This window comes from Cyclopterus lumpus, chromosome 13, assembly GCF_009769545.1.
Source record: "Cyclopterus lumpus isolate fCycLum1 chromosome 13, fCycLum1.pri, whole genome shotgun sequence".
NCBI lineage: Eukaryota > Metazoa > Chordata > Actinopteri > Perciformes > Cyclopteridae > Cyclopterus > Cyclopterus lumpus.
The window spans coordinates 5,511,788-5,535,401 of record NC_046978.1 but is presented as its reverse complement, the minus strand read 5'-3'; the positions used below and the strand labels follow the sequence as shown (position 1 = coordinate 5,535,401).

General features: G+C 43.6%; 1 protein-coding gene across 3 annotated transcripts in view; it reads right to left on the bottom strand.

Moving 5' to 3' along the window:
• Nucleotides 1-7,392: 7,392 nt before the first annotated feature.
• The window catches only part of cux1b (cut-like homeobox 1b), a 56,078-nt gene continuing 39,856 nt past the window's right edge, over nucleotides 7,393-23,614 (bottom strand). The window contains exons 15-20 of one of the 3 annotated variants that reach the window (XM_034548383.1): nucleotides 9,802-10,005; nucleotides 8,803-8,915; nucleotides 8,576-8,692; nucleotides 8,359-8,442; nucleotides 7,686-7,742; nucleotides 7,393-7,591 (exon numbers count right to left, since the gene is read on the bottom strand). In XM_034548383.1, coding sequence (XP_034404274.1) covers nucleotides 7,484-7,591; nucleotides 7,686-7,742; nucleotides 8,359-8,442; nucleotides 8,576-8,692; nucleotides 8,803-8,915; nucleotides 9,802-10,005 — 683 coding nt within the window. In that variant the 3' untranslated portion in view covers nucleotides 7,393-7,483. Of the gene's footprint in view, nucleotides 7,592-7,685; nucleotides 7,743-8,358; nucleotides 8,443-8,575; nucleotides 8,693-8,802; nucleotides 8,916-9,801; nucleotides 10,006-20,238; nucleotides 20,387-20,502; nucleotides 20,604-21,095; nucleotides 21,180-21,876; nucleotides 22,681-23,614 lie in introns of those variants that run through there. The other 2 variants (XM_034548381.1, XM_034548382.1) reach the window with 2 other exon arrangements.

The following is a 23,614-nucleotide window of genomic DNA, read 5'->3' as shown; positions in this document are numbered from 1 at the left end:
TGAAGCGAGAGTGAGGAGCTGCTTAATGAAACCAAAAGAGACCTGGGCTGGGCGAGGGCTCTCTCATTGTGCCTCTCTCCAGAGACCCTCGATTCTTATTGATCCTCATACACTTCCTGCCGGAAGGATGGGGGGGGGGGGGGGCTCTACAACGTCCCACATCACCTCTGCGTTTTAGACCCTTCATTTCCATGTCTAAAAACCCCTTGTTCAGCCATCAATTTATCACATTGTCCCTACTTCACACCTCCCAGCTCACCCCTAAAGGTCACCGTTTTCAGTCCTTCAGAGAAACTTGCTATTTTTCCTCTGTGCAGACACACAGCTCAACGGCAGAGCAGGAACGTCACACTGCACAGAAAGAGCTCGGCCTCCTCGGTAGGAGCCATCGATCAGGAGTTCAAATATATACCCCATTTAGACTTTAGAGAGGTGAGACAGACGGAAAGTCAAAGGAGAAAAAAGAGATGCTTTTGAGCCGATTTCCTGTGAAAGCAGGTCAAGTGGTTGAGATGGAGATTGACCTCCAGAGGCTGTTTGAGGATCAATGTGTCAGCGAGCTTTAATAAGAAACTGCCCCTCACTGTCTTCTGGATAGGAAAACACACTATTGAGGGACACAGAAAACTCGACTTGCCTCTGAAGATGCCATTCTATTCAACATCGGAGACACTTCTTCAGATGCACCCTGCATTTATAGAAATGTTTGAATGTTCAGTCTGCACACATGAATGGATGGTTGCAAGCTTTTAAATGTTGTAACCTGAAGCTTCATGGAAAACATGCTGAATTATCTGCCAGAGAAGGAGACATAAAAAAGGACGATTTTAAAAGGCGCAGAGATGTGAAAAGAGGAACAAAACTAAGTGTTCCTGACAGGAGGTACTGTGTCCATGTTGCATACGGGATGCACATACTCCCTTGCCACCTTTTTGATAAAACATTTATTTTCAGTTCTTTAACGCAGGGCTGTTTTTCTTTTGTTGTTTTTTTATCTTTCGTTGCAACAGTGCACAGTAGAAATACTTTATTCACATTACAAAGATTGTGTGCTGGCATGTTTGTTATTGGCCAGCGTAGCACCTTCTCCCGGGTGGCATCGCATTGCAGCAAAGATGGATTCGGATTAAAAAACAAAACCATTGCTTTTGGGATGTACAGCCTGGTCTCCTAAAAATTACTTTCCCAGAAAATTAAACTGCATTGACAATTACGTTTCAAGGGAAACATGTTTTTCCCTGGATTATGTATATGTTTCTCAACAAAGTCCAAAGGAAAGGCCTTGCATGAAGGAGGTTGGGGTGGTTGGGGCAAACAAACCCTGGACTTTTTCACACAGGGGGTCCTATGTTCAACGTTGACTTATTCAAGTTTAATGTTTAATACTTAACTTAAGTTACATAATACATGCAATTGTGTTAAGCCAAACTGTGATCTTTTACTAAAGCTAACCAAATAGCCTATTTTAGTTTCAATTCACAACGTTAACTATGTGTTTTCAAATGCGACGGTGTTACCGGAGCAAATATTTTTGTGATGGTACGTTTCAGGAGACAGTGTTGCTTTACAGGCGCACCATATAACTCCTTCCCTTTATGCAGTGGGTGTGTACCATGTGACCTACAAGCTGCTGATTATTAAGTGCACAAACAACCAATAATTTTATTTACATGCCGGCAATCGATATTTGAGTAAACACATTAGAAACTGAAATAATTGAGCTGTTAATTCTATATTTTCTTATACTATTAGCATTACCCTCTTATAGTATTCTTAATTTAAATTATAGTATTGCCTTACATTTTAAGTTATTGTAATACTGTGTGGAAGGAGTACCGAGCAAAGTAGGTTTTTCATTCAGTAACCGTCTGTTAACTGTGCATAAGACAATAAAATATCTTGAATCTTTAAAACTATATTTGGACACAGAACCCCTGTAAAATAATTATACATGAAATCAGATTCATGCAATTACTATAAACAGGCAGTGAAGCAGGTGTGTGGGGCCCATGGGCACTTGATCACTTGATGTAGCGCTCCAGTCTTGCTTTAGTCCATCAAACTGTGAGTAGCGCTGATTAACAAACACAAGTCATGTTTTTCCTGTTTGTGTGTGTGTGTGTGTGTGTGTGTGTGTCTGTATGTCCCAGTTAGATCTCTACACAGTGTCAAAAGTGTCAGTCTGCCAGCTGAGTCACACAAACTTCCACTTGTAGACGCTTCCACCGAGGCGACCAGGCCCTGGCATCACTGATCATCAGATGACCTGATGGTGACACAGTGTCAGTGTGTGTGATCTGCGTCACACTGAGGTTGTGTTTCTCCCGCTGAGCTTGTCGGAGATGAGGCATGATGTGTGACATAAACAGGAAGGAAAGCACGTCAGTTGGTCCTGCGCTGGAAATGAACACACACACTTTGTTGTGTATCATGAAACACAAGTGAAAGTGGTGGAAGGTCAATACATCTACTCAGGTAACTATAATACAGTTTCATTGTAGAGGGAAGTACTGTTCACAGCGACAGTTACCAGATTAAGATTTTACATCAAATATGATACTGTTATAGATTAACCCCCCAACCGAGAGACATTAATAAGTATGTTACACGTTGAGACTTTATTATTAGATATCAGGGGACATTTTACTGCAGAAAGAGTACTTTTGATGTACAATTTGATGTTAATACTTCTGTACTTTCACTGAAGTAAATGCATAATGCAGGATTTTAAATTATAAGAATTATAATAATAATTTATATTTCTACATTGTAGTTTTGTTACTTTTACTTATGGGTGTGTTCCTCTGACGTTATGAAAACCCAACATGTATTGAGTATTAACCCTGAGCTTGTACATTTGATGAAAGAGACAAGATGGCCATAAAGCATTGCAATTGTACAAAATAGGGTTATAACATTTTCTAGAAGTCCTGTGGGCCACGCATGAACAAACATATATTCCTTTTGTTTGTTTGTTCTCTGGTGAACAATCTACAACATGAGGAATCGAAAAATGTACTTAAAACGTTGGGTCGACTGATATAAAGTATAGCTTATGAAAATGTTGTATGTTCTCTGAGGCTCCAAACATGTTGTTTATAAGCTGTTCTATTAAAATGAGTTAAGCATCAAGATGATAAATGAACGTTCACAATAATTCATTTAGAATTGTGATTGTGATTTATAACATTTGAATATGTTAATCATGCGTTTTCTTTGCAGTCTTTTTTGTCTGTGAATTAACGATATCTAAATCCACCTGTCACTCACCTTCCCCAGATGAGATTAGAGGAAGGCATGGTGGGGGGAGGAGGGGCGACTTCAGGAGGTGTGTGTGTGTGTGTGTGTGGGGGGGCGGGGGGGGGGGGGGGGGGGGGGGGGGGGGGGGGGGGGGGGGGGGGGGGGGGGGGGGGGGGGGGGGGGGGGGGGGGGGGGGGGGGGGGGGGGGGGGGGGGGGGGGGGGGGGGGGGGGGGGGGGGGGGGGGGGGGGGGGGGGGGGGGGGGGGGGGGGGGGGGGGGGGGGGGGGGGGGGGGGGGGGGGGGGTGGGGGTCATTCAAGTATTCAGCATTCGGAGAAGCTGATACGGGATCACGTGGCCGAAGTGTCCTCAGCCAGACGATGTCAGAGCAAATCAGAGCGCAGGGGAGCGTTTAGCATGGAGCCACCTGACAGAGGAGGCCTGTTTCCATAGCAACGCCCATGGGGGGGGAGGGGGATGAAGAGGGGAGTAAAGCGACTGCATGCAGACAGTGGGAAGGACGAAACAGAGAAAAGGAACAGAAGGGATTATGACAGCATGATTTATCCAAAATAAAATGAATGACACCCACACACACACACACACACAGGTCTGAGCTACTTAGCGACACAAAGCCGAAACCACCTGAATGGTGTGTTGTGTCTATGAATGAGATTTTCATAGCCACAGAGAATTGAATGAAGAGGATGCCTCTGAATGGGAGAGATGTATGGGGGAAGAAAATATGAATCCTGCCTAGCGAGAGCAGGATTTATGTGAAGTGTTTACATAACTCCACTCTCACAAGGATTTATCTGCAGCTCCACTTAAAACTGCGCACACTGAAAAATCCACTCACAGTAATCGTTAATTGAAGCAAAATATGCCAAATATTCTTTGGTAGAATGCGCTGCCTTCTCTCTGGGTAATCACTGTAAATGGAACGATGGTTGGGCTGTTTGCTGGTGGTCCAAATTAAGCTGCTCCATTACTAGTATTATTTGACCTACCATGAACCAAACTGTTGAACCTTTAAAGTATTTAAAGAACATTTTAAGTTTATAAAACCATTTTGTCAACTGTTCTGTCAACCTCCATCTCCGTACATTATAGTCTAAATTAATGGTATTAATGATTAAAGCAGTGTCAGCACCACGAGGAGTCCAGAAAGGTTTTACCACCCGCCTAATAAAAAAAACATGTATAGCTTTTATAGTTTATTACATAGAATAACTGAACAAATTACAATTGCTGTGGCGGTTTTATAATTTTAATTTTGTGTTAGAACAAACGTCCTTTTCATAAAGAAAATCTATTGCTACAAAGAATATTGCACTACTTAAAGCGACTTGCTTCCATCTTAAACCATCATTGGGGTCGATGGTTTCACAGCTGATGCTTGAGACCACAGCAAATACAAAATATCCCATTAAGAATTGTATATGCTAAATGCCATGAAATAAACACAAAAGGTAAAACAGATAAAGCGATGCAGAAAGAAGCTGTAAGCAGACAGACGGAATACAGTCAGAAGAGTCAGCTAAATAATTCATATTCGTAATAAAGCTTTACTTTACTGCCCTCTGCTGAGCCCATAATGGAAATAAAAACTCAACTGTGAAAGAAAGATTGGAATAATCCATTATCTTCTTTTCACGCTCCTACATAACAGGTAGTTTGTAGAATGACATCGCTCTCAAAATAAATATGACAGTGCAAAAATTAAATGCTGACTAATCAAGTATGCTGTCGTTAAAGAAAGCTCTCCAACCAAAGATCAGCACACGTGAAGTGAAACGTGCACTGCAGTAAAAATAACCTCAGGCCATTAGGCTTACTTAAGACTTTTGTTATTCCATAGATGGAGGTTGTTAATATTTATGGTTCTGTTGATAGACAGCTGGAGAAGCCGAGCAGAAGTATGTGAAGGAAAAGAAAGATGGAGCCCGGCGAAGGGAGAAGGCGAAGTAAAAAAAAAGAAGAAAAAAAAAGAAAGTGTGTGAATCCAAGGGTTTGGGGTTAAAAGGTGAATGCAGCTCCAGGCGGAAGAATGAAGGCTGTATATTGTGCTGCGATAGCTCAGTCTGCTTCTGATTGATAAGCAAAAGGGGGCTTAAGATAGAGGGCAAAGTGAAGGAGTGGGAGGAAGTGTGTGTGTGTGTGTGCTGTCACGTTATTTTTTATGGCTGTGAGCTGAGGTGATCTTTAAAGGGGAGACATGAAAAAATGCAGTCTATTTCAGGCACACTCAGACGCAGCAACCTTTCTGCCGAGGCTCGACTGTCAAGTTGATCAGCTTGTCTTTCAGTGTTTCAGAGCGGACATCTTTCCTCTCGTTTCAGCTGTTAAAGACATTTCCTGTGAAAAAAATGTCTCATTGTAAAGAAAATCCCATCCAAAGACTAAAACTAATGGTGCATTAACTGACCTCAGGACTTCATGACTCGCCCGGTCTGTCCGTCCTCTCTCAGCCCATGTATTCCAACTGAAGACCACACACACCACTTGTAAAAATGGCTTTTGACTATACCACTTTAATTATTTTAAGGCCCAGTAGTTTCCTAAAACTAGCATTACCACCGTCGCGGCTACTGCATGTCCTCCTGGCAAAACCGGTCAAGTTGCAGCTCATGTCTGTTCAAAGATCACTTCATTTTATCTGATGGGGACATTTGTGGAAACTTGATTACCAATATTAATTCACGAGTTTGATTTTCGAGGGCCAAAGTGACTGTTGACCACCAACTTCTAATCAGTTTCATCATTGATAATGTACATTTGTGGATCTGGAAACAACCTTGCTGCAAAAATTATTCTCATTAATATATTCTGTGTGGATGGACTCACATGAGCCATTCCATAGTTATATCATCACTATTGCACACATCTCAGAAAGACAACATCCATCCATCCATCCATTATCAGTCACTTATCCGGGGTCGGGGTCGCGGTGGCAGCAGTTCAGCAGGCCGACCCAGGCCTCCCTCTCACCCGCAGCACTTTCCAGCTCATTCTGGGGGATCCCGAGGCGTTCCAAGGCCAGCCGGGAGATATAATCCCTCCAGCGTGTCCTCGGTCTTCCCCGGGGCCTCCTACCAGTTGGACGTGCCCGGAAAACCTCTAATGGGAAGCGTCCAGGAGGCATCCTGACTAGATGCCCGAACCACCTCAGCTGACTCCTTTGGACACGAAGGAGCAGCGACTCGACTCCAAGCTCCCCCCTGATGTCCGAGCTGCTTACCCTATCTCTAAGGCTGAGCCCGGCCACCCTACGGAGGAAGCTCATTTCGGCCGCTTGTATCCGAAAGACAACATCTTAAAATAAAATGATGCAAGAAAAAAATACTGCGTAACCTTTATTTGGAATATAACTGCAATGCAAGTCAGAAAAGAAAGAAGTAAGCAGGTAAACATGCACAGTACTCCGTCTTGGAGAAGAATATTAACCCATTAATTTATTACTGCTGCAAACCCTCATTTCTTAATCTCTGAAAGACAAATAACATTAACAAGGGAATGTCATTAATCAATCATATTAGTCAAACTCAAGTATTATTTGCCCTACTTAATTTGTGTAAAATATTGTCCCCCATACACTCTTAACAAAAGACCACCGTGTCCTTTATAGACCTTAACCAGTACACTCTCCAATAAAACATGAAATTTAAACGTTAACCATATACATACAGTCATAAATCAACTTTGTCTTTACTGATTTAATTCTCAAATTATTTTAAATTCCAACTATCAAAATCAAAAATGAGGAAATGAAAACCAATCTTTGAATCTATCAACCATTTGATTTACAGTTTACGAGCCCTACATCGCCCCCTAGTGGATAATTGAGTTACTGCCAAGCGCCGTCCGGCATGAGTGAGCATGATTAGGGAAACCTTTACGCATGCTGCCACATGTTCAATGCGAGATTAAAGGTTTTGGTCGTTCTCAGGGAAACGGTGGAGGTGGTCAGAGTACCTGGAGGTGAGACAGAAATAAAGAAAATAAAAAAAATTAAATCAGGTACTTGAAACTACTACAGTGACATTATAAATGTTCAAGCTGCCTTGAATGAGCAAACGCACTTTTTAGCGCAGAAAGCGGAGCAATCTCTGCCGGATACTCTCGCTCCCAGGCGGTCCTTGTACAGCAACCTGACAAAAAAAAAAAGAAAAGAGGAAGCGAATCGACAGATAAAATCACTGAAGCCGATGAGACGGAGCCAATTAATGTTGCATCAGACTACATCAGGGGGTTGAAAGGAGACCCACCAGGAAGACCAAACAATGCAAGAACAAGGTGTAGAAGAACGCAACAGTCCCTGGCCATCTTGTTGGAGAGAAATCACACGACCCCTGAGACACAAAAACAGTGCATCAATCAAGATCATAGGTGTCATAGGTGTGTGTGTGTACGTGTGTGTGTACATTTGTGTGTGTGCGTGCTTACGAGGCTCAGAGTTGCTTTATCCCAGGGGCTTAAGCTCAGGTATCGGCGCTGACGCTCCTGCATACAGTGGTGGTAGTGGGCATCAACAATGGAAAAGTGCGAATCCATGTAGATCAATGTTTGGTGTCGCACACAAGTAGTATTAAAATGATAAATTACAAATCCAGATGTTTTTACAGTCCGTGGTGTTTGGGGCATTTGCTTCAGGGAGATATTTTGAGTAAGGAGGTGTAATTTTTTTTTATTTTCAAACTGCCTTAACCTCAAATTCAACTCCTACATTCCCCAGAATGAATGACCTTCAACAAAGATCACAGAAATCAACAGGTGTGTTGCTTCCATTCCATCATCATTAATTGTGTCAAAACAATATACAGTAAATGGCAATAGTGAGACTAGAACCTTTTGGGTTAGTCCCCGTACTGGATTCACAATGTCGGTACAACATCTACAAATAAGAACTTGACCTTTGACTCTGTAGGAACGCCACCAACAGAAGCTCTATTGCAGCTGTGGAGCAAACATGGCGTCCCGCCGTTTGGTCAGTGGTCAAATATCAGAGGAAGAAACTATTACAGTAAATAACCAAACAGAACAAGAGATAGCAGGTGGTTTCAGAGCGTGTAAGAGAAGAGTTTCACTTGAGTGTGTCAACTGAAGGTGTGTCTTGTACCCTTTTGCTGAAGGAAGCAAATGGATCCAGTCTCTCCTCGTATTGGGAGGAGTAGCGCATCACAGTGTCGTCACTACCACCAGCCTGCAGCGTGGAGAGGACACGCAGAGCAAAAAGGTTAAATTAACAAGATATAAGAAACAAGAGCATCACCAGAGCCCATCCATCCATCCATCCATTTATGTATTAATTAATTAATTCATGCACACACACGCACTCTGCCAGGGTAACTTTGCAGGAATTTGATTTTCTCGTAGAGTTTGATGTTGTCTGCTCTCAGGCTGTCCAGTTCATTCTGCAGTGCCTGCATGGTCTGCTGCGTGGAGCGGTTCTCCTGCAGGGGATAGAGGGAACAAACAGTTGATTAATTAGTTCTCATAGAAAAAACAGGGAGGGTGTGTGTGTGTGTGTGTGTGTGTGTGTGTGTGTGTGTGTGTGTCTCACTGCTTCCAGCTCCTGATTACGGGAGCGAAACCTCTCCCTCTGGCTGGAGATGATGGAGAGCAGAGAGTCCATCTGGCCCTGAGGAAGCTCAGGATGGGGGCCCATGCCTGAACCTGGAGGTTACACAGATTCTTTTGAAAAATACACTTAAATACCATAATCCACTTCCTCTGTTAACATGCATATATAATTAAGCTTTATGACCAAAACTATAAAATTTAACTATGGTTTGTGGTTAAATTGGATGCTAATATCTCTTTTTTTGCAGACAGGCCGAGTCCGTCAAATTCTATTAAACCCCTCAAAACTCGAGTTCTTGAGGAGTCAAATGAAAGGAAAGAAACTCTTAAAATTGCTCTTTGAGGCGAATTCGCGGTATTCAAACAACACTCGTGCAGCGCCTCAGTTCAGCAGGTTCACCTCATTTCAGTCGGAGACGTTGTGCTGTCTGCAAGTCAGACTTCAGGGGACGATGTACACATTCACATTCGCAGGCTCTCACCTCGAAGACTTTTCAATGAGCACGTTTCACAAACCTCAAAGCTCGATTCATTCAAAAGAGTCCGTCTTAGTTGACAAAGAGGGAGAGAAATTCATATTTAAAAAGGCACCCAAATTCATATAATCCTTTTCAGGGTCCTTTTTAAGCTTCAAGCTTAAAGGTTGTGGGGGGATTGATCTCTTTAAAGAGTACACCATTCATCACTAGACGTCACTGAAAATGTTTTAGCTCGAGTAAGAAACCGGCTTATCCGAAGGCTTGAAGAATCTTCGTAGGAAATGCAGTACAATGGCTGTTGGGGGGAAAATACCTTCGCCTTCTGGAGACCATCACCTTAGATTCAGTGTGCTCTTAATTGCACCAATTCAAACGTGCTATATCACGATATTTTGGGGGTAATGTTGCACTTTTCTTAGGTCAAAAGGGAGGATCCAAAGAAAACACTGCTCCAATATGTTTTGAACAGTCCTTTAAAAGGAACCTTTAAGGGTACGTACCAGTAAACATTGCAGAGGCCTCTTTGATCGGCTCTGGGATGTTCTCCATGTTGCTGACCTCGGACCCGTCTGCTTCGGGGCGCGGCAGGGAGGACATGGCATGGACGGTGCTCAGGTCATGTTCCAGCTTCAGGATAAGATCCTTCTGCTCTGCACTGGTCCGCACTGCAGCTGAAAACTCCACCTGCAGCTCTGCATAACGGCCTGTTGAGGGCAGAGAGGAAAGATAATTGGTATATTATTTTGTATTCAGGTTTCTCATTCGTCTTTAGGTTGTATTTATAGCTCCCAAAATAACTCACCTGTGGAGGCTGGACATTACAGAAGCAGTCCAATATCCCAAACATGACTGAAACCCTTTAAGGTTACTTGCTACACACCTTCCCTGATTCTCTAACAGATCTCTTTCTCTGAGAATACTTATTTCACCATCCGTTTAACAAAGAACATTTTCATCAAGATTTTTGGCAACGAAAAAATAGCAAAACAAAAAACTACCACAGCACACTCTTAGTATTTGTATAAAAGAGATTTACTTCAATTATCACACCTAGGGTGCATGTGAATAATAATGATGATGAATCAAATGTCAATCATAACAAATACATTGTGAACGTTTCATACAGTGATATTGCTTTTCAATGTTGTAGAAGGGACTGTTTTACAGTGCTGAGAACAAACAACATGATACGTTTAGTAAATAGAAAGATAAAGAAACAATGATACATGAGGAAAAACAAAAGGGAGGGAGACCCCAAAAGGAGAATAAAGCATCTCAGGAGTGACAGAAGTGCTAGGGAAACAACTTTCAAAAAACATCTTAACCATCCCTTTACAGTCATGCAGCCTTCTGTACTACAACACACATGTACGCGGACACACACACACACACACACACACACACACACACTCACAAAATAGGCAGTGGGAGAAGTTATGAAAATTATTACTTCCACATTGTTGATGACAAGGTTGGAAAGAAATCCTCTAAAAACAACTCTGAACTGGCTAAAGCCTCAACAAGCATCTTAAAGCTTTCCAAAAGGAGGGGGGTGAAGGTCTCCCCAGGTCATTTGGTTGTCAGACTAAACTGTGGTTTAAGCTGTGGGTGAACTGAAGCGACGACACAAGGAAGCAACATTCAGAAAACTGTCAGCAACCTTTCAACAGAGGTGGAGAACTACTTCACTATTTGGCTTTTTGCTTCCTCTTTTAAATCACGTGAGCATTCACTGAAACGTTTATCGCTCCAGAGTTGATCTCTGGGTGTTAAAAATTGTAGCATTTAAGCATGAAATACTGAAGAAATAAGAGGAAATGGTTTAAGACTTAAAGATTAGCTGGAGCCAATGTGAGAGGGGAGCGTAAAAACTAAAAACAAAAAGCACGCAAGTACAGTGGAGGGGGTTTAAAAGGATGAGTGTGTTGTGCTGCATTATGTGTGTATGTATTACTGAGTGTGCTATGCATACAGCACCACTGATTCGAAAAGTGTTTCCTTACAAAACCCACTTCATAAGATATATTCTAAAAGTATTACAAAAAACATCTGAGGTTTTTCTTTCTTTCTTTTTTTCCTGAATATGGTGACCAGTGCTGCTGTTCAGGCTTCCATTACAACTAATATGTTAAATGAATAACCACTACTTCAACAGATCATACAGTAAAGCTTTACGACTTCAGAAAACATGATATGATATACAGCATCTGTTACACCTTTACAATGTTATTCAACAGTGTATAGAATCATCTGATTTAAATTTGTAGAAAAATATCTGTGGATCATGGAAAAGTCCTGAATCGTCCCTTCTCTCCTCCTGCCTTCAAACAAAAGCATACTGTGACAATAGTGAATCCATAGCTACTTGATCGACTGTATTTACACGTCTCTTTTCCAAATAACCATTAGAATTGGCACACGTCATTATCAATACCTGTAGTGCCATTATTAATGTCACAGCAAATCTGACACAAACAGAAAAATACAAAATGCCCTATGAATAAATTCAGTGTTATTACAGTGTACGCTGTTTCTGCATGCTTCCTCCTTCATTCAATGCTCTGGCCTTTCTTTGCTAGTCAAGGTTATGTACAACGTAAGAAATGCATTGTGGGAAAACAACGGTCTGAAATAGGACCCGGACCGAAAGGTGTCTGCAGGTCAGTCATTAGAATACACAAGCTCATTTTCTCCTTCTACTCTTTCACTGCACTCCAGGAATTATATACAACCCTCGCCACAAAGCTGAGAAAAGTTGACTTTAAAGTACCAATATGAAGTGTATGAGAAGTAAATTTGGGCCAAGATGTGGAATATATTATGAACAAATCTGGTGAAATAGTCTATGTCGAATGACATCAGTAGTTTGGTGCCCTGCTTGGCAGTTAAAGGCACAAATCTGATGATCTCACATGGTTACGGTGAGTTGATGGATCTGGCTATAAAATGGCAAACGGGTTAAGTGCTTATATTCTTTACAGTAGCTATTCATCACCATTAAACACACTGTGGTGGTCCGGTCCAAGCAGTCCAACAGAAAGCAATAAGCCTTCAGTAATCTGCAGAAGACGGATGTATCACATCAGTCGTCCACAGGAAGCGCCAATGTTTGAGGAATTTTACAATTATTAGATACACCAGAAAATCCAATTTTAAATAAAGCATCTAAATGCAGTGCAATGAGGTTATCAGTATCTTTTGACAGGCTGCGACTATATCTGGAAGTACATTCCAGGAAAGGGGAGGCTTAAGGATGGACTGAGGAGATCTTGGGTAGAAACCAACACAGGTGTTTGCTCATAATATCTACAACTGTACGGGACAACGGCCCTTCCAGTCACACATAGATATCTGTGGTTTGAAATATGGGGCTACTGTATAAGAATACAGTTTATCATGTAGAAAACATGGGTACAGCTATCTTGTGTTTTAACTTTAGTGTTAGGATGCAGAGAAGAGTCTGTGCTTGGTTCACAACCACTTTTAAAAAAAGGCATACGTTTCCCAGGATCCCGGGATCGTACTCTGTTGTAGTGTTGACAGACCCCGTCCCATGTAAGTCTTCAAAAAAGATCCTAATAAGTGCTTTGTTACGGACTGCAATATATATTCTGCATAATCATAGGCTGGCTATCTGTTCAATCTGACGTAGCACCCCTGCTAGCTGGTACACTTCTCTAATCTCAATTTGGCAGATATGACCTCTTTCCAGTTAACTTGTGTTTTCAAGTTTAGGTAATTTCATTTGACCTATTTGACAAAGTGTAAATTATGTTAATGTGATTACCGAGTGTGCGACCTCTATCTAAAGAAAGCTGCACGCCCTGCCGAGCGGCAGTGTTGGGCTTGCCCAAGAAACAGCCGAAAAACATTATTGGAGGATAGAAAACAGGAAAAAAGATATGCTATCATATGTTTGCTGATCTTGATATGTTTTTTTGATTCTGTAGCTAGCAATTTAAGAGCATAACTGTTGTGGTAAAAGCGTAATGCTTACGGGAGCATGAACTGTAGCAAACACATCTTTTTTCAAAGCTATTGAAATGACACTAAACTTTAGGATTCATGAATATACAAACAAATGAGAACTAGTACATCTTTGTAAATATTAACCAATACTGCCGGCAGTCTATACGTCTAATAAAAATGTTACTTGCCCTCAGGAACAGTATAATCCCTTAAAAAATAGACAACTCAAATGATAAGACATTAAATGAAAAATACAGCACCTATAAATAAGCAGAATAAAAACAAAACTATAAATGCAAAATAGCAATAAAACCAAGCTACAGTAAATCATAGTATTACACTACTTTGTGAGAAGATTAATGTAATGGTAACGCATCAAACAGCTTAAAGAAGGGTGTCAGTTGTGCACTAGTAGTGTGTGCAAGTAGATACGAAATATGACCCCACTCATTGGAAACACTGAACACTCCTCAAATCGCACGCACTAGTGCACACGCATGTATGACAGGCATGTGTGTACATGCACCCATTGCAAACACAAACACACACACACACACACAAAAGGGGATGGCAGTAGGCTGACAGGCACTGAGGGCTTGTGTGGGACAGGGAGGAGGTGATATGCCTATAATTTGTAGTGTTTACAGTAGAATCAATGCAAACATCCCTGGACACAGGATAGACTGGAGGAGAGTGGTAACTACTCATACAAGGGTTGGGGAGAATTTCACTTTGACAGCAATCAACAGAAAGTACAGATATAATCTCGTACTCTAAGTTGCAATTCCTTTTGCTAAAACCCTTTTTTTTTTTTTTCAGTCAAGAATTTTCATTATTGATAATCTACTTTGTACATTTTATTCTGAGTGAATTGACCTCGACCCTGACTTTCATGCAGGCAAATACAAACGCACACAAGACACACACACACACGCACACAACAAGACACACACTCTTCCTGATTTGGCCTTTTTAAAAACGTGAGTTTGTGAATAGAGACAATGTGTCAGTGGTGCAGACACATCCCCAGCAGGTCCAGTGCTGGGTAAAAGCTGTGACGTGCACAAACTAAAACAACAAAGACATGTAACGCATCATCATGTCAGACAGCTACAGTACTACATGAATCATTGTATCGTATTTCAACAACGCAACATAGTCCATTTCAATTTTTTTTTTGTCTTTGTTTTTTTAAACAGTAACATTTTATTCTCTTATTTTCTGTTCTTATTTTGTACTAATCAAAATGCTTCCTAAAATTCCCTATTTTGTACTCTTTAGAGTCATTAGACTGTGCAATCTCTTATTGGCAACCAAATTGCAATATCAAAATGAAGAGATCATCCTTCAACCTTAAAAGAAGGTTTCTAAGGAGGCAAAAGGGGTTCCTTCCATCCTTCCTCTTCAGATGATGTGCGTGTGTTTGTGAGGAATTAGAATCCTTCTGGCCATCACCATGGCTGTCAGCAGGATAGGATATGGGACACAACAGGTCAAAGTTCATCTCTCTTACATCAGTAACCCATGGCAGCTCAGCCGGCAGGCCCTTCCACTACCCTCTTAAGAGTGTAGGAGTGAGATTAAAAGAAAACATGCTGCCATTGAGAAGAGAACACACATATACACATTATTTTTAGGTTTGTATGCACACACAAACAGGTGCACACTGACACAACCCCTAACACACACACACACACACACAACACACACACACACACACACACGCAGTGAGTGAAAAAGGCAAAGGGTTTGTAACAGTCACTCTACAGTGTGAAAAATGAGGCGTCTCACTGAGTGAGGGGAGGTTTGTGGACACTTGGGAGGTGAGAAGAAGAGCGGAAAAAATCTCCTTTAAGAAAGTGAGAGTTCTTGTCAGAGAGTTCCTGTCTCTATCTATAACCTATCAGTGTCTATCACTGTGACAGCTGCTGTGTCAGGCCTTGCCTGTGTTACTGAGTCCAGGTTTCAACCCCAGCTGTGGGTCAGACCCCAGCTCAGGACTAACCAGTCTGGTGCACCAGTGGCTGGTGATAGGGGGAGGTACAGCAGGGCCGGAGGCCAGCAGGACGGCTAAGTGCTTTTCCTCAGTACAAAACAAAAACTCAGTTTTAAAAAAACAGAGAGACGTAAGTTCTCTTATTTTGTTCTTCTAGGATTTCAGTAAATCTTCTTTTTAGGGGTTTTGCCAACCACTCTTTGTTTGTTTCCTCTTTTCGGAAAGCTTCTATGTAATAAAAATGGCTGCTGAGCTTGACTTTGGCTGTGTCCACTCTCCAACTGGAACAGAGCAGGAGGGGTCCAAGGTTAGAGGTCGTGAGGTTATGAGACAAGAGGGATGAAGGATGGTCAGGGGGAACTAGAACTCCCACTCTGAGGGATCCTCTTTGCTGGCAGCCTTCTCCAGCCTGTGGATGATGTTATTGAGATTGGCTGCTTTTCTTCTTGCGCAGATTGTTGTCCCTGGGGTTTCTGGCAGGGCCAGAGGCTGGGATGTTAGTACTAGAGGCAGAGCCACTGGAGGATGCCTCTGTGAGGCTGAAGAGACCCAGTCCACCTTGTCCACAGCTGGAGCCTGGCCCGACAAAGCCTGAGGTGGTGCAGTCAAACTGGTCAGGGGAGTTATTAGAGCCCCCTGCCTCAGACTCAACCTCCATGTCATCTTTGCATGCTCCTCTGTGATCCTCCAGACCAATGCCGAGTCCCTGGCGTGTCTCCACTGTGCCCTCAGATTCTGTCCCATCACAGCTGTCCCCCTCTCCTGATTTGGACCCGCGGAGGATGGGGAGCCCCCCTCGCTGCCAGGCCCTAACCCTCCAGCTGCCTGGATCTCCTCTATGAAGAGCTCTCGCCGGATACGTGACCTAGTGGAAACACACAAGTTCAGTCAAATCATGAAATTAAAATTTGTCTGACATTTGACTGATTTCAAAACATTGTATGAGTGCATTGACTTGTGAGAACAGGGCAGGAAGTAAAGCCCTTCTTTAGACAATGCTTATGTATTTAACAACATATAATTATCTTTCACTTCTACACAGATAGGAATATGAAGCACAAACCTATACATTAAATAAAACAAACACAAATACAATTTTTATATGGAAATTAATTAGATTTTCTTAAATTATGTAAAATGCCCTTTGAAGAACAGCTTGTGATACAAACACTTAAAGGCAATGGGTCAGTATTCAAGCATCTCTTTTCCGAATGCTGACCTGTAATTATGGAACCAGTTAATGACAGTACTGGTCTTCAGGTTGAGCTGGGAGGCTAGCTCCTCAATGGTTTTGGGGGAGGGATAGGGTTTCTGCTGGTAGGCCCTTTTCAGGGCCTCCTTCTCCTCTGGGCCCAACACCACTCTGGCCCTTCTTTAGGTGCTGCTGTCCCGGGCTCTGGGAGCCCTGGATGTAATCTGGCCCCACTAAACCCACGTCCACAGAATGGTTGTCACTTAAGGAGCTCAGTCGCCTCTTCATGTAAGCTGAACAGAGACACAAAAACAAAAAAGGGACATTTTTACCTCAGAAAATACACAAGTGATGAATAAATATGGGGAATAATATTAATATTATATTATATATAGTTAATATTAACATACATCTCATCTAGAATGACTAACTACGTTAAGTTATTATGCTGTAGTTACAAGAGGCTGGTATCTATGTAAATGAGCATGAAATCTGACAACCAATTTTCATGTGAAGTACATTTATTATGGATCAGCTGATTGAACTAGAGATTAAATCAGTTAGTTAATTATACTACTAATATAATAGTCAATATGAATAAATAAGTGCCAATTTGATTATCAATTAATTGTTGTCTAAGTAAAGATTATTTAAACCTTCGCTATTTTTTCAACTTCCGTGCTACGCAGACTAACTTGGTCGGACACTAAATCATCAGAAGTCGGTCACGTCGGTGGATATTCTATCCAGTGCATGCCACCAGGAAATGCATTGTGCATCAGACACTGTTCCACAAAATAATCCTCTTCAACGGCCACTAGGTGGTGCTATTGTCTTTCAAAAGAACTAACAATGAAAACATCTCTTCCATTTTAAAGCAAACGAGCAGCACCATTCACTCGGGGCACCAGCAGCTGAAAATGAACAGCTCATGGCAGCTTTTTGCATGAGGTTGACATTTTCCTCAACCCCAATACACACTGCCAGATATATTAGTGTTGCAGGCAAAAAACACTCAAAGCAAGGTTAGACCACTCTGAAAGTTGTGTGCTGCCTCGCAGGCTTGAACCGCAAGGGTGAGAGGTCAAATATGGCTACTCTAGACTAGGTCCACGTCTTTCCTCTGGGCTCTGCTGTCGGCCAGGGCTTTTCACCATTGCTATTTAGATGCATTACTTTGGGGTCAATAATCAAACAAAGTTGAAATGAGAGTAACCCTAATGCGTTCAAGCCCCAAACACAGTGGTGTATGGTCAGTTTTGTTTTTTGCCCTTGTGCGTAGTCTGCAAAATCATGAGGGTAAACTGATCCTGCATGCTCGAGCCAACTGAAAGGTTAAAAAATGCCAATCCCATCTCGACAGAGAGATCTTCAAGTGTGCAGTCACGGGAGGGCGAGGCCTCTTGGCTTTGCTCTTACACGCATTATGCAAACAGAAGGCCATAAAGAATGAATGAGAGATAAGGTGAGCTATGGGCTAACAAATGATAAAAAATATGAGCTTATAGACACTGGTAATTATTATGATTGATGACGATGATGAAGAGGAGTGCTGATGGACTGTGAGTAAGCAGGCCCCCGGCAGTCCCCTAGCTGTCACATCTAATACAGTATGTGATGTCTGCAGTCCTGATTGGTACTGACATCACACCAATATGACTGATCTGCACAACATGCTCTGCTGTCCTGCACAAAGGATTTTGCGTGTGCAGATGTGCATGTGTAATTTAAAGGCTGCTGCTTGTGTTTTTTGTGGATGTATTTCAGGATGTCGGGGTCTTTTGTTTATTATTTGGGAAGGCATGCCGCTCTATATGAAGTCTGCATTTATTTCTCGTCATTGAGCTTCCACTACACACCTTTCTTCTCCAGACGTTTCATGTCCATGAGTTTCTCCACACTGTGTGGGTCCTGGAGCCAGAGCTGCATGCGGACGAAGGGCTCTCTGCCCTTCAGGCTGAGCTTGTGCCAGGGTTTGGGCCTGGCCAGCAGGTCTGAGACGGAACCCTGAGTCAGACCCAGGATGGTCTCCCCAAACAGACGCTGGCCTGGATAGGCAAAAGAGAGGCGAAACGAAATGGTCATTTCAGAGAACTGATTCAAAGGCTGAAAACTCATCATTGAGGAGGAAAGGCCCACTAAACCACACATGCAGCACCTCCTTTGTTTCTTACCAAGATTATTATCAGTGAGCACCTCCTTAACCTTCTTGGTGATGGCATAAGTGTCAAGCTCAGAAGACATTGCGACCATTTCCTGGATGCTGAGACCCGAATGACCAGGAACAGGCAGCGGGGTGCCGGGCTGTGACTCCCCACCTGACGGATCCTCAGACGCCAGTTTGAGACTGGAGGACTGTGGAGCGAGTGGATCCCCTGTGAGACCATTGACGGACTCCTCAGCTGAACTGAGGGGTGACTCTGGAGCAGGGCTGCAGCTTGCTGACGTCTTGGGAGTACCCTCTGCTTGAGGAGAACAGACAGGGTGAGAAATATCACACAGGTTAGACATGTTGCCATGGAAGAAAACACAGTTCCATCCTCTCTCCCTGCTGGGTTTGGGAGGGACTTCAGTCACACCACATCAACTAATTTAATTCCTGTTAAACAAACAGCAAAGGTGCTTAAGTTTTCAGTTTGAAGCTTTTTTGGCTTCCTCCTCCTATTCCTTCATCTCCCTGTCTCTGTCTGTGTAGTAGTGCTGTGCAGCTCAGCAGGCTGGAAGAGAGCAGTCATGAGGAGCTGTCAGTGTACATTAGCTGCTGTTTACACCCCCAGAGAGAAAGAGAGACACGCACATGCCCACACACACACACACACACACACACACACACACACACACACACACACACACAGAGCTGCCATCTGGCGTTGCAACACTAACTTGTCTATGACATGACAAACCAGCAGCTTGCTGGCTGACACTGCCACAGCACTGAGGATGGGGGGATGGTGGGAAGAGAAGGGAGGGAGGGTGAGGGGGGATTGTGTGAGTGACAGACTGACGGTAACAACTAGCCACTAGCTCTAATCAGGCTTTCAGAGTAATGCTCTAGCCCAAAGAGCCTGGTTGTGTGAATCCATATACTATATGTACTAGTGTGTGTGTGTGTGTGTGTATGTGCATGTGATGTGTTTACCTTGGTTATGAGCTTGCTGGATGTGTGTGTTTTGCCCCTGGTCTCCATTGAGCCACGGCTGCATGCGGAGGTATGGCTCTCTGTTCCTCTGGTTTAACTTGTTCCACGGTTTGTGTCGAGACAGACTGTCACTCAATATTCCCTGAAATACAAAGACAGAGAGTGGCTCAGACATGCAACCATCATAGAGTAAAAGCAGAGTAATACAAAATGTTGCACACAAGTGTTTTCTTCTGCCTCGCCTCACCTCTTTGGAGTCCTCCTGGTTGTAGTTCTCCTCTCCAGTCTGGCTGGATATGGCCCTGCGAGGGTCTGTATGCATGTTGCTCCACCACTGCTCTCTCCAATAACCCACTCCTCCAGAACTTCCAGAGCGGGCTGACCCCTCAGAACTCCGACCCAGCCTGTGAACTCCGTCAACGGACATGTCAATCCCCAAAGAAGCCCTGCCCTCTCTCTTCACACTGGAGCTGAAGTCCAAGATTGGAGACGGGGATGAGGGGGAGGACAAGAGGGAACTGGGAGGCTTCTTGAGGGAGAGTGCCAGGGGGTTGTAAGGGGGAAGGGGAGCAGTGAGCGAGGAGTTCAGGAAGTCCCTCTGAGACAGTGATGCAAAGGAGGAAGATGAAGATGAGGCCTTGAGGATGGGCTCCAGTGCAGTCTGTTGGGCCTCCATCTCTCTGCGCGCTTGCTCTAGGATGGAGCGGATAGCCTCATCTGATCCGCCGCCCCCTCCGCCTCCACCCCCTCCTTTCAGTCCTGTATATGAGGGTTGAGCGTGGGACAAGTCTGTTGAGGGAGGAAAAAAGGGTTGCCATGAGACACACTGACAAACACTCACAGCCACAATGTATTATCTTAAATCCTTCAAGTCCTCTGAAGATGAGAAGAAAGCCACGACTCACCAGCTTTCTGCACCTGCAGCTCTCTTTTGGCCTGCTCCAGAATGGACTTGATAGCCTCATCTGAACCAGCCTCTGGGGTGCGGACCCGGGCAGTAATCTACCTGAAGGAGAGGAAAAGGGAATGGAAGGAGATGAACATTCTTGTCAGATTAAGAAGCAGAGATAACCAACTACAGGGCAAGGAAAGATAACAAAAAAGAAGCGTATAAGACACAAAATAATTACACCATAGCACAGCACAAAGAACAACATTCCCACCACTGAGCTACAAGGCAACGACACTGGAGGGATTGTCGTAATTGCTCTGGTCCCTTTGGAGCTCACACATGCACACGTGCTACAGGGTTCGTACAGTAAATGCTCCCCACAGAATAACAACTACCAATAAAATCCCTAAATACACATGCTGGTTTCTCCTTTGACGCAAGTCACTGGAATTGTGCGGTTACCTTGAAGGCACATGTATATCTCTATGCCCGCAAGTTAATAAACGGCAACTCACACACGCACACACACCAGATACAGTTCACCCCAACACAAACATGCCACACAGACAGAACGTGCTAACATCTCTGTGTGTGAAGGGGACAGACCTGTGTGTGAAGCTGTATTGGAGAGGGCTCTTCGCTTTGGAACATCCCGAAACACTCGGCTAAGCTGGGGCTGGCCTGAGCCCTCTGTTAAAAATACAATATACCACACACTATGTTACAGCACTTGTGTGTTTTTGTCTTTTACAGCTAGACTATGTGGTGCACTATAATGATCTGCAAATACATGAAATGTGTGGATACTTCCATCCAGTGCACATTATAGTACCATAAATGCATTGATCTTCACCATCTGTGGCCCCAATAGGAATTAAACCTCTAACAGGAACATTAAACCACTACTAGTAGGCTAGGATAAATGATTTAACAGGGGGATAGTAACTGCAGCTATTTTTTTTAAAACACAGACTTTGCCTGGTACTAGGGTGGTTATATTTAGGTGTGCCACTGTGACCACCTTCAATCAATGTCCTGATGTGTTAACAAAAGCAGGCAAATCGAATCTATGCGTAGTTAACAGTACCCCTGCCTTCTTCCTAGTTCCCACCGATCAATACTATTGATGTGTGAAAGGTTTCTGTATTGATCACAATAGCTAGGAGAGGCTCTTGGGATCAGTGCGTGACTAGGAACTCACTCAAAACTCACAGGGGTGGCAAAGGATGAGAGTTAAGAAAGAGAAAGAAAATAGAAACCTAGTCCATATGACAAGCTAATCAATGGCTCTGTGCAGGGCTGTACACATACAAGACACACACACACACGCACACACACACACACGCGCGCACACACTGACACATTAAAGATACACAGCCTCACTCACCTCTTTGCCGTCCCTGGATGCTGCGCAGTGCGAGGATGTTCTGCTCATCAGCGAGGAACTGCCTCATCTTGTGGAAAGGCTCCTTCCCCCGAATCGTTAGCTTGTTCCACGGCTTTGGTCTGGCCAGGATCTCACTGACCGAACCCTGGGACAGTCCCAGCACATAGTGGCCAAACACACGCTGGCCAATGTTGTGCTTTATCAGCTGCTCTTTCACCTGTCGAGCAATCTCTGCCGTGTCCATGTCTTCCCCGTCCAAAATACTTCCCGTGGTAGCATCAGAGTGGCTGGGCGATGGGGATGGGGCACTGCCAGCGGTGCTGCTCCCATTAAAAGGAGCCATGTCTGGGCTGGCTGGAGGAGGCTGGGGGCTGCTGGCTGCCAGAGGGATGGCAGCTGACCCAGAGCCAGGAGTGGAGGTAGGGATGGAGCTAAGGGTTGGAGTGAAGGGGGTGAACAGCAGAGCCCCACTGGGGATTCCAGATGACTCCTGCAAGGCTTTGGAGTAGAAGGTTTGAAGCAGCTGCCGCTGGATCAGGGAGTTCAAAGCCATCTTACCACCCACCAGAGGGAACACAGGCGAGTAGAAGTCCTGTCCAATGCCCGTAGGACTGAAAGGGTGCGTTTCGCCGCTGGTGGTGGTTGTGGTGGCAGTGTTGAGGGGGTCCGTATGAGTGCGAGATATGGGGAGCTGGGAGGAGGAAGGAAGAGAGGGAGGGGGAGGAGGGGGCGAGGAAGAGGAGTCGCTGGGCATGGTCTCCTCCTTCGGTGTGGACTGTTCTGTCCGTTTCCGCCTGGCTGACCCTACAAGAAAGGTCAAACACACCATGCATTATGGGGGAGTCAACAAAAAGGGGTTCCAAAAGAGAGAAAAAAAAAAAATAACAAAAAGTTGGATCTTTATCAATTCTTTTCCAAATTAGTGAACTTTGTTTCCTTTTTTTGCCAACCCCCCTCCCCCCAGACAAAGTGCCCATGCATTTGTGATTTCAACCTTTCTTGTAAGCCACAGCCTGGAAGAAAAAAAGGACAAAAAAAACAATTGACACTGTGCCACTTAGGCAGATTAGCTGGGCCCAGGGCTCCGTCTCCCTCTCTCTCTCGCAGACAAAGTGGAAGTAACTGGACAGGGTAAAATGATCCTTTGATACACCATGTGAGTCCTCTTCCATGCTACTGCAGCGTGTTCCTAAACACTGAATTATTCCATTGCAGATGCAGTAACAGAGTCTTTAGTTCATAAAAAATACATCCAGGAAAAAATGGAGCAATAAAACTGAATTGAAGTACAATTGTTATGGCTGAACATAAAACAGATGCATGTCACCAAAAAACAGAGACTGTACAGCTCTGTCCCATCTCTGACTCTAATTTCCTAAATAGACTGATTACATGTATACATTCACCAAAACAAACAGATATGAACTATATTTCCTCACTACTAGAATTCAACATGATGGAAGCGCTAGGAGAAATATTATTCTAATGCATAACCATTGAGACTGTAACATGATTGACTAAGACAGTAAGCTCCCCTTACTGTGAATGTTAATCAATTCAAAGCTATTCAACTATTCAAGCCCAAAGCCATGACATTTCAAACCCATAAACACTGTTGCAGAAGGCAAGAGTCTTGATGTAGAGGCGAGTGTATGATGTCCTCGTTTTTGTGTGCTGCATCCTTGATACTATTCAGGTTGACCTCCTGCTGCGGTATTCAACGATATGCATTTTATTC